This window comes from Ursus americanus, chromosome 30 (genome assembly GCF_024610735.1).
Source record: "Ursus americanus isolate L20-20 chromosome 30, mUrsAme1.1.p, whole genome shotgun sequence".
Lineage (NCBI taxonomy): Eukaryota > Metazoa > Chordata > Mammalia > Carnivora > Ursidae > Ursus > Ursus americanus.
The window spans coordinates 30,532,175-30,543,912 of NC_142156.1; the positions used below are offsets into that span (position 1 = coordinate 30,532,175).

An 11,738-nucleotide genomic window follows, 5' to 3' on the forward strand; every position below is an offset into this window, starting at 1 on the left:
TACAGCTGTCTCTGGCCCTTGCTGGGGGATGCTTGTGAACTCAGGGCTTTGCTCAAATGTTCCCTCTTAGGGAAAGCCTTTCCTGGGCTCCACAGCATCCAATATTCCTCCAGTGGAGCCTGTTAGATGGAAATTTCTCATTGTGACTGAAGTCCTCATTAGACCGGGAGCCCTGAGGGCAGGGACAATGTTCCTTTTTATATCTCTCTTGGCAGTGCCTGGCACAGAGGAGGGGGCCAATACAACTTTAATAAATACAAATAAGTACATGAAGTGTGAAGTATTATCAGCACAACATGGTGGGGGGGGTAATTAGGGGTCTACTTAACCCCTCAGAGGATGCTTGTGCTGTATATAAAAAGCCACATACTGTATATTTCAAAGTAAGGTCTTTAACTCACACAGCGACAGAAAGTAGAATGAAGATTTGAACCATGTGTATCATATCTGTTTGCACCCCATGCTAAAATTTTTTCCTCCTTGGTTATTTTCATCTTGCTCTCTGGCCTCAAAGCCGGAGGAAGTGAGGTCCATCTCCTATGCTGGGGACAGCAGAACCTAGAGGGTTGGTGGTTTGGCAGTGGGAGGTGAAAAATCTCTTTGGACTTCTCAGATACACTCCATGGATCTCAGGTTGATGGGGGTAAAGGGGGTGTGGAAGCAACAGAGAGGAAGCAATCCAGGGTGGACCCCCTTATCAGAGTGGCTGCGGTGGATGGTGGTGACATCGCCGACCAAGTAGGAGAGGGAGAAGAGAAGCAGGTTTGGGGTTGGGAGGGAAGAAGCTGTATGCCAAAATGGGTATGTTCAGCATGAGACGCCCAAGAAACGTCCCCAGCAGAAACTTGGATGTGGTTCTGGAATTCAGGGGAGGTCTGAGCCTGAGACGCAGGTTAGAGTTGGTTAAGTCAGCTCTGAGTTGGGACCAAGAAGTGGGGTAAGATCGCCCCAGATGGTACCGCGAAGATGGGCTCTTCTGAAACGCATAAGGAGCAGCTGGAGATGCTGGTGAAGAGCAACCACGAGTGTTTGAGTATAGAGTATTGAGAGAGAAGATAGAAGCTGGGGAGTGGTGGGTTTGATGCTGAAGAGTAAATCAGGAGACAAAGAGTGAAGTCTGGGGCCAGAGGAGTTAGGGGCTGAGTGAAGCCCTTGGTGTTGTCTACAGACCCCTAGGAGGGAGGCCGAGCAGGCGGAATGGGGAGCAGTGAGAGCCTTAAAGAAGTTTGAAGAGTTCGGGTGCTAACCACGTTCTCCGCGTGGCCACTGCCCGCTCCCCCACCAAGGCCTGCAACGCGCCAGCAGGATGGGGTTTCCGCCCCGCGCGGCAGCGTTTGCCCCGTCGAAGGCTTCAGAGCGCATGCTCAGAGCGGGGGCATTGTCGCGTGCGGCCGCCTCGCGCGGATTGGTTCCCTGCTCGCGAGCTCCGGGGGGATTGGCTAGAGCGGTCGGGGCGGTGGTGGCGGCACGCGGAGGGAGGCTGCGTCGGCGCGGCGGCTGTGGGGCAGAGAGCAGGTGCGTCCCCGCGGTCCCCGCCCCGATGGCCCCCGTCGGCCGCGGCGACCCGATCCCCGGCCCACGGGACGTGCCCCTGTCCCCCGGCTCGAGGAGGGTGGGGGTCGGCGCTCCTGGAGCCTCGGTGGCCCCGCCCCGACGGCCTCTCCGCCCCCAGGCCGCCCGGGTCCGCCCGCAGCCCCTCTGGGATGGAGGTCCTGGACGAGTTCGACAGCGAGTTCCCCCAGAGTGTGACCTTCTGCCAGCTCATCTCCGAGGAGGACTTCGAGAGGCAGGCGGCCACCTACACGGAGCGCGCGCTGCGCCGCCTCTTCCGCAGCATCGACCGCAACCCCGCGCTGGCCGAGAGGGTGGTGCGCAAGGGCAAGCTGGCGGAGTACGAGGGGCGCGGGCTCCTCTCCTTCTTCTGGGTGCGAGCCGGCCGGCGGGCCTCCGAGGGGGGAGGTGCGGTGGGGGGTGCTCACACCGCTCCCGCTCGCTGTCCTCTGGGGCGGAGCTCTGAGGATACATTAGGGGCGGGGCGGGGCCGGTGTTTGGGTGGGGAGGGCCCCTTCGGGCCTAGCTGGAGCGGCAGGGTAGGGTCTTCCAGAAGCCCCAGGGGGCCCCGCTTGGGAAGTGCGGCCGGCAGGCGTCTCACCTGTCTGGCTCCGTCCTGCCCTGCCTCTCCCCTTGTCGCAGGCGAAGTTCTTCTGTGCAGTTCAGGGGGAGCTGAATTGTTGCAACAGCATGGGTGCCCTGGAGATGCACCAGCGCCTGGAGCAGCTGAAGAGGAGCATGCACCGCGTGCACCTCTACTCCCAGGGTGAGGCCCAGCCTCTGCCAGGCTCCAGGAACCCAGCGGACCTGACGCGCGTTCCCTCGTCCCTGGTTCTGTGCTTGGCGGCGCCTTTTTTTTTTTTTTTTAATTTGGTGTTTATTTTTAAAGTTTTTATTGTGAAAATGAACATACACAAAACTGGTACCGGTCACCCTTCAGCTTCAGCAACTGTCTCCATCTTGCCAAGCTTGCTTCACTCTCACTTCCCCCCCTTCTTTTTTCTGGAGCATTCTGGGGGGAATCTCAGACATCATTGTGTTCCTGGATCCTTTAGAATGCTTTTTTATATATTAAAAAAAGACATTTTGTTATCACAATGTTACCCGGATATTATTGACAACAATTTCTTAATATCAGTTGATACTTGGTTTGGGTGTTAGGTCCTTTGAAGTTCCTTTTCACTAGGATGGCCATAAACTCCATGTCCACACTGGCACACTTGTGAGAGTGGAATGGAAGGGGGCCACACTAGTGACCACGAAGGGATGGTAAGTGAGGGATGGCCACATCTGTTGCAGTCCCTTTGAGGTGGGATGCCCTCACCTCACTCCCCCATGCCATCAACTTGAAGAACTGTGTTGTCCTTTGGGGCATTCCACTCTGGGTTTACATCTGTGGTTAGGGGCCACTGGTGCTGTCTGTCCTGTCCCCCTGCCTGTATTTCTTGGACAGTTGCTCTAAAGCCTTGATTAGAGTCGGGTTCAGTTCTTTCGGTGCGTTTGTCTTCAGTGATACGGTAGCTGGTGGTGGAGCAGCTCTCTCCGTTGTGTCAGGCGGCCCTGCTCACCTGGGGGTCCCACCGCCCATGCTGCTGCGTGTGAGTGCGCCACACCACCTTTTCATCCGCTGGGCCCACAGTATGTGTAGCTCTTACATGGCCTTACACTGGCCTCCTGAGGTAGTGTCCGTGCTATTAAACTCATTTTACTGCAGAGGACATAGAGGCCCAGAGTCACATAGTAAGCAGTGGAGTCTGGACTTGAACTCAGGTTTGGGTTGCTCTGGGGCCCGGGCTCTTAGCCTCCAGGTCAGTGCTCCCTGGTGGTGGTGATCATCGTTCTAGAAGAACCCTTTTAATAGGCTGTATGAGGCACTTGTTCATACCCACTTTGCTAGCGTCCAGTAGAAATAGACGCATTGAATATAGGAAGAAAACCTGAGGTGGAAAGAGGAGAGGGGGCAGGCCCCAGAGTCCTGCTACTCAAAGATTCTCTCCCTGAGCCCACTTCTGTAAGACCTCCTACAGAAGGGTTTCCTAACAGAGAAAGCAGCCTTTGCACACCCCCAGGATGGTAAACTCACCATCCAGGGCCTGGATACCCCATGAAGGTGCTGGCTGACTCAGGAGCTTTCCACAATGCTTGGGGTAGGTGGCAGCCTGACCTGCCTGGGATAAGCCCAGCCCTCCTTGGTGGTGATACTCTGCTACTTCCCCTGAAATTCTGGCCTTGAAGTCAGACAGTCGGGGTGTGGATCCTGTCTGGGAGCTTCCAGTTCTACTTGTAAGAGAGAGACAAAACTACCCTTTCTGCATGGGGGTAGTTGTGGGGTGGGTGAGATGGTGCGTGTTGGTGCCCCTCAGCGGTGGCTCTAGGCATTCTAACGTTGTGCCCTGTGGGGGAGGAACCTTGTGAAGAACCCACACCGTTGTTTGGCCTCCACTCTACCCTGTTCTGGCCATGGGGTAGGCACTCATTGGTCCCTTTTGTTACAGATGCCAAGAAGAAGAGAAGAAAGCCGAAACTGAAGAAACCAGAACCCATCCTCTTGCGAGACCGATCAACCTCCCCATGCCTGCCACCAACGTTGCTGCCACCTCCACCACTGCCGTCACCTGCCACCACCATGGCCTCCGTGGTGGCCCCATCACCCCCTGTCTACACTATGCCTAGGGTCTTTGGCCCCTTCCCTCCGCTGCCCAGCAAGTCGGTCAGTGAGCTCATCCCCCGTTCCACGTGGTCCTGGGAGGGGCAGGCTCTGCCCCTCTGCTCAGAACCACCCCAGCGGCTCTCCCGGGCCCACGGCAGTAACTGTCAGAACTTTGTTTTAAGTGGCAGAACACTATCTGGAGACAAAATCTTGGGTGGAATGTTGGTGGATTAAGCAGATAAAATGGGGTCTGCTCTGGTCGAAGGATTGGAGGCATGGAGTTTCACCTGGTTGGCCTCAGCTGAGCAAGGCAGCAGCCAAAACACGGGGCAGAATGCTCGGGTGCCCAAAGGACAGGTGGAGAACCGTGGCCACCCCCCAACATCTCCAGCCCCATGCCTGCTCCGCGTCATGGCTGGTGTTCTCCTTGCCACTCTCTAAGTGCCTGTGCAGTGCCTTCCTAACCGCCTGCTTCCCCTGTCCCCTGCTTATCCCGCACACTTGCCAGGCAGCCCCCCATCCTCCCTCAGTTCCCAGCCCCCATCCTGTCCCCATCCGCCTAACACCAAGCTTGAGGTGGGTGCTAAGGATGTCCTTGATGTATTTGTTGAATGAGTGATGGTCACATAGTTTCTCTAGTTCTTGTATAAGGTATTTTTCTTCCCAGTGAGGCCCCCAAGCTTGTCCTAAGATTTCCTTTGTTTCCTGCAGATGGAGAAGTTGGAGGTTGCAAGGTCAGAAGTGAAATTGAACTGGGCTGGCCTGTCATCGAACCCAAAGAGGTGGAAGGAATTGATTCTAGGCTCGGAGCAAATGAAAAGAGAGCATTTTAGGGAGCACGATGTGTGCCACGCTTGGTTCCCGTTTCCCCCACCTTGTTGTTAGTCCTCCCCACAACACTGAGAGGTTGTTATTGCCATTGTGTACGGGGACGGAGTCAAGGCTCAGAGGTCTGCTCTGTGAACGGGAGTCCCTGTGGGAGGGCCTGCCGGGGAGGAGCCCAGAGCTGATGTTCCCCTCTCCGCCCTGTCTTGCAGACACATGGTTGATCTGACCCCCTTGGTCCTCAACCCTGGAGGCTTCCATTTCTCGTACCTGGCCGGAAACAGCGCGCACAAGCTCCATTGCCCTGGCTTCCCTTGGTAAGCATGCCTCTGAGCCTCTCGGGCAGGACATCGTCCTGGCTTACCTGGCTTGATGGCATTATGGCAGTGTGCACGAGGGCCAGAAAAATGTTCTGTATGATGGTCCTTTGCATTTTGTGAAAAGACCCTAATGTAATCGGGTGCTGGAAAAGTCACTCCCCCTGCCTAGTGTTTGTAAATGCTGAGAATTGGAAACAAGCAGCTCAGAGACCCACGAGAAAGGGAACAATCCCATCAACTGTGGGTGGCCCCTAAGGCTTATACACATGTATTTTGCAAAGCAGGGATTTACTGAATGTGTGGTTGGTTGGTTGGTTTTAATCACCTGTTTTTGCCCCTTAGGGTGGTAGTATTTCCCATGTCATCCGTGGAGTGTTATTTCAAAGTATGTATTTAGACTGGCTGCTTCATTGCATCAGATGACTTTTTTTTTTTTAATAGCTGTTTTTTAGAGTCTTAGATTCACAGCAAACTGAGAAAGAGCTGAGAGTTCCCACATGCCCCCTGCCCCTACGCAGGCACAGACTCCCCCGCTATCAACATCCCCCACCTTATAATTGATGAAGCTACGTTGACACGTCATTATCACCCAGAGTCCATATGTTTGCACTCACGCCTGGCATTGTCGATGTATGATGACAGATGTCCGCTATTACAGCGTCCTACAGCATAGTTTCATTGCCCTCAAAATCCTCCACGCTCCAGCTCTTCATCCCTCCCCCTCCCCTAACCCCTCACTACCCCTGCTCTTTTTACTGTCTCCGTAATTTTCCCTTTTCCAGGATATCGTATCTTGCAATCCTGCAGTAGGTAGCCATTCCAGATTGGCTTCTTTCACTTACGGTTCCTCCGTAATGTCTCTTCATGGCTGGCTAGTCCCTTCTTAGCGCTGAGTCACTGGGTGTGCTGTAGTTTATCCATCCGCCTACTGAAGGACATCTTGGTGGCTTCTAAGTTTTGGTGATTATGAATAAAGCTGCTGTAGACATCTACACGCAGGTTTGTGTGGACGTGAGTTTTCAGCTCTCTTACCGAGGAGCATGGTTGCTGGATCATAGGGTGGTGATGTGTTTAGTGTTAAAGAAACTACCAGCCTGGTTGTACCATCACGTAGTCCCACTAGCAACGAGCGTGCATGCAAGGGACTTCTTATGTTAGAAGCCTGCACAGTGCTGTAAAGATGATTCTGAATGTAGTTGATGGAAAGCTTATTCACGAAGACACCCACAGTGTAAGCAAACCTGGAAGAGTGTTTCTGGCTTCCTTAGTAATGAAAGACGCACACGTTAAGGTTGTTGGGATGTAGGTTCGTACCTATCCCAAAGCCCCGAGGAACGAGAATCCTGTGCTACCAAGGCTTTCGGAGGAGATTCATTTTTGCTGTGAAAACACTAGACATTGGCTTTGTCCCTTTAAAAATTCTTTTATTGAGATAATTTGCATAGCATCGTATGAATTCGCCCATTTAAAGTGCCCACTGTAGTGGCCTCTTATGTATTCACATTTGTGCAACGTTTCCATCATGTCAAAAAGAAGAGAGTGAAAAGATAACCCATAGAATGGGAGGAAATATTTGTAAATCAACAACAAAAAACCCGTTCCAGGAAAGGGGCAAAGGGCTTGAATAGACATTTCTCCAAAGACTTACAAATGGCCAGTAAACACAGGAAAAGATGCCCCATGTCGTGAGACGTCAGGGAAATGCAGATGGCCACCACGGTGAAATGCCACGTCGCGCCCGCTAGGACGGCTGTCATCGTGAAGGCAGACAATGACAAGTGTTGACGAGCCTGTGGGGAAACTGGAACTCTAGCGTGTGGCTGGTGGGAATGTAAAATGGTGCAGCCACCGTAGCAAAAAAGCACGGTGGTTCCCCAAAATGTTAAACACAGGATTACCATATGACCCGGTGATCCCACTCCCAGGCATGTGCCTGAAGGAATTGAAGTAGAGAGCCCAACAGGTGCTTGCTCATGAATATTCATAGCACCAGTATCACAGTGGCCAAAAGGAGAAGACAACCCCAGTGTATCCAAGATGAGCAAAATGCGACCTAGCCACATCCTAGAATGTTGAAACAAGTGGAAGAAGCCAGCATGAAAGGACAGATTATTGTGTGGTTCCTGTTACATGGGAGATCTAGAATAGGCAGAGTCCCTAAAACAAAGTAGATGAGAGGTTACCAGGAACTGGGAGAAGGAAGTGAGCTGTTGCTCAATTGGTACAGTTTCTGTTCGGGGTGTTGAAAAAGTTCTGGAAATAGAGAGTGGTGGTGGCCACAGGACATTGTAAATGTACCTCATGCCACTGAATTGTACACAGGAATGGTTACAATGGTTAATTTTATGTATATTTTACTACGATTAAAAAAAAAAAGAGACCCTAGCACCAATTAGCTGTCACCCCCAGTTCCTCCATCCCCCAGCCCTAGGCAGCCATTAACCTCCTTTCTCTGTGGATTTGCCTGTTCTGGACATTTCACATAAATGAAACCGTACGATAACACGGTCTTTCGTGACTGGCTTCTTTCATTTAGCAGAACGTTTGCAAGGTTCGTCCATGTCATAGCACGTGTTACTACTTAATTTCCTGATTGTTTGTTTTAATTGGCAGAATAATTCATATTTATTTTTTTTTTAAGATTTTATTTATTTGACAGACAGCCAGCGAGAGAGGGAACACAAGCAGGGGGAGTGGGAGAGGAAGAAGCAGGCTCCCAGCAGAGAAGCCTGATGCGGGGCTCGATCCCAGAACGCCGGGATCACGCCCTGAGCTGAAGGCAGACACTTAACGACTGCGCCACGCAGGCGCCCCTATTTATTTATTTTTAAAGATTTTATTTATTTTGGAGCGAGAGCAAGTGCGTGCATGTGAGCTTTGGTTGGGGGGAGAGAGAGGGAGAGGGAGAATCTCAAGCAGACTCTGTATTGAGCAAGGAGCCCGCCCCAGGGCTCGATCTCACAACACTGAGATCACGACCTGAGCCGAAACCAAGAGTCGGATGCTTAACTGACTGACCCACCCAGGTGCCCCTCGAATAATTTATTTTATTTTTTATTTTAAAAAAATTGATCTAAATTTGAGTTAGCATACGAATTTCCTGTTTTTTAAATTTCTTTTTTAAGACTTAAATTTTTTTAGAGCAGTTTCAGGTTCACAGCAAAATTGATAGGAAAGTACAGGGTCCCCATACAGCCCCTGCCCCCCCACGGGCACAGGTTCCCTCATCGTCAGCACGCCCTCCAGAGCGGTGCGTGTGTTCACAGCCCCTGAGCCTGCCCTGGCACATCGCAGTCACACCGAAGTCCACGGGCTACGTCAGGGCTCCCTTTCGGAGCGTACGTTCTATGGGTTGACTTTCTTCTTACGGTGGAATGGTATTGCATTGTTATGGATACACCGCACTTGCTCCATCTATTCATGAGTTGATGGACATTTGGGTCGTTTCCCTTTTTTGCTCTTGTGAATACTGTTAGGAACATTTGTGGCCAAGGGTCTGTGAAGACATAGTTTTCAGTTTTCTGGAGTATACCCTTAAGTGTGGAATTGCTGGGCTATGTGGTAAGTCTGTATCTTGAAGAACTGCCAAAGACGCAAGTCCCTTATCAGACATAGGATCTGCAAAACTTTCCTCCCACTATGTGGATTGTCTTCTCACTTTCTCAGTGGTGTCTTTTGAAGCACGAAAGTATAAGGTTAGTCCTTTTGAAAGGCAGTTTACCAAAACATCAGGAGCCATAGATGTCTTGGAATGCTTTGCTCTGGTCTTGTCTTTTCTTTTTTCTTTTCTTTTCTCTTCTTTTCCTTCCTTCCTTCTTTCCTTTCCTTTCCTTTCCTTTCCTTTCCTTTCCTTTCCTTTCCTTCCCCTTTCTTTTTCTTTCTTTCTTTCTTTCTTTCTTTCTTTCTTTCTTTCTTTCTTTCTTTCTTTCTTCTTTCTTTCTTTCGATTTTATTTATTTGAGAGAGAGAGCACAAGCAGGGGGAGTGGCAGAGGGAAAAGGAGAAGCAGACTCCCCGCTGAGCAGCGAGCCCAATGTGGGGCTCGATCCCAAGACCCCGGGATCATGACCTGAGCCGAAGGCAGACACTTAACCAACTGAGCCACCCAGGCGCCCTTGCTCTGGTCTTTTCAGTCCTGGAAACTGGCCCCAAGGAGATGATTAAGGTAAAGAAAAAAGCAATGGTGTATAGAAATGTTTAGGGCAGTGTCATGTAAAAGGAGAAAAAACTGGAAACAGCATAAGCGTGCATTCGCCTACTGATGGCATATTATGCAGACATAAAATTATAAACATGATTCTATACATTTGTAGATCCATGTAGATTCATGATCTGTAGATTTGTGAGTTTATGTCTAAGTGGAAGCAGTAGGCTAGCCAATCAGAAGGAGGTGGGATGAAGGGATAGGAAGGTGACTGACTGCTGGGTGACAGAGAAGGGGTTGTCAGCAAACACATGTGCAGTGTTGTCATGAAGCAAAATGTAAAAATCAGGTGTTGGCATCACCAGATCCTCACAGAATTGTGGGGCCCCGCACCAGGGCTGGACCACCATCAGAGTGTTGCTGTCGGGATACCTTCTAGCTTTTTCTAGGCATAGTTTTATGAAGGTGTGATTCAATTAGACAGTGTCATTTTCTTATGTTGCCTTTGTCACTTATCATTAAGGCCGTGGGGGCTGGTCCACTTCTTGACGGTCTTTCGAAGAGGAGCTTCCTTGGCTGCATAATCAAGACCCTGTGTGGGTAGTGCCGTCACTTCACTCCACCGGCTGCAGCCACGAGCACATGCGCTGCTTCTACTTGTCTTTTCCACCAGGGTAGTTAGTGCTGGGGTTGAGGTCTTGAGTGCTAAGCTGTTCCTGAATTTCAGATGAATTTCCTAAGTGGAATTATAAGGGAAATGGTATGAACAGTTTTCAAAAAGACTCTTTTTTCAGATTCTGAAACAATATGTATTTGCTGTAGACAATTTGAAAGCCACACACCAAGGAGAAGAAAAGCCGTACCAAATCCCTCTTGGTCCCACTGCCAGAAATAACCAGCACTAGCATGTATTTGTCTCTGCCCCGTGGGGATACATGTTGATACACATATGGTCTGTTACCTAATAGGGAGTGTCCTGTTAGGCAGTTTTGTAGCCAGCTCTGGAATGTGTTTCTTCTCATGTCCTTAGAAATATACTTAAATTCACCAATAATAAGAGATGCAAAGTGCTCCGTTGTATGGATGGGATATTTCCTCAATCATTCTTGCTCGTTGAAACATTGCACTGATGGGGACAATTTTAGGCTCTTGTTATGTGTTGCTTTCTGAGTGAGCTGTGTTCTCATGATGCTATCGTCAAAAATGGGTTATTTTTAATTGGCTTTAAACAGTTTACAAAAGCAGGATATGTTCTTTTTTTTTTTTTTAAAGATTTTATTTATTTGACAGGCACAGTGAAAGAGGGAACACAAGCAGGGGTAGAGGGAGAGGGAGAACCAGGCTTCCTGCTGAGCAGGGAGCCCGATGTGGGGCTCGATCCCAGGACCCATGACCTGAGCTGAAGGCATACGCTTAACAACTGAGCCACCCAGACAGCCCAAAAGTAGGACATGTTCTATGGGAAAAAGTTCACAATAGAGAAATGAACACATAAATATAAGAGGCCCCTGCTGCTAAGAGTCCCACTGCTAAGAGTTTTGTGTGTACCCTTCTAACACACACACACACACACACACACACACACACACACACACACACACACACACAAATACACTGGTTAATTTTGTAACCAGAGCAGGACCATATTGCATGTACTTCCCAGCAACTTGCTTTTTTTCACTACTGTACCATTGGGGCATCTTTTTTTGCTGGGATATACAGACTACCTCAGTCCTCCAACAGCTGCAGAGCAGTCTGCCACATGGCATCCATGGTTCCTTTAGCCATTCCCTGAGGAATGTTTAGGTTGTTTCCAGGTTTTCACAATCACAAACATTGCTGTGATGAACAGCCTGGAACAACCATCTGTGGGAGAGAGTTCTGGAAGTAGAAATGTCTTGAGAGCCATCCCACAGCCTGAAGTTTTGTCATGTGTACTTCTGATGGCTCTTTGTGCCAGTATCTCACCTCATGGACATGTCTTGGCTGTCTCCTGCACAGGACCTCGGCTTGTAGTGGCTCCCCCAATACCGAGGAGACGCCACTCCCTCCTGTGAAGGCCTCCATCTTCACCCCGCCTGTCTTGCTCAAGTTCCAGCCTGTGCCAAGACCCAAAGATGACTCTGAGAACGACCCTAGCAGCACAGAGTCTGTGCCCCACAAGAGGGGCACATAACCTCTTCCCTACAGACCATGGCTAGAGGAATGAATAAAGTTCCCATGGAGGTGCCTTACTTGTGATGGGCTCC

At 50.4% G+C, this 11,738-nt stretch overlaps 1 protein-coding gene across 1 annotated transcript; it reads left to right on the forward strand.

The window, feature by feature from the left end:
- Positions 1-1,703: 1,703 nt before the first annotated feature.
- Positions 1,704-11,738, forward strand: LOC123795590 (uncharacterized). Its single transcript, XM_045802433.2, has 6 exons — positions 1,704-1,925; positions 2,194-2,317; positions 4,047-4,261; positions 4,913-4,983; positions 5,239-5,343; positions 11,491-11,738. The coding sequence occupies exons 1-6, from the start codon at positions 1,704-1,706 to the stop codon at positions 11,663-11,665; spliced, it is 912 nt and encodes a 303-aa protein (XP_045658389.2). The 3' UTR covers positions 11,666-11,738.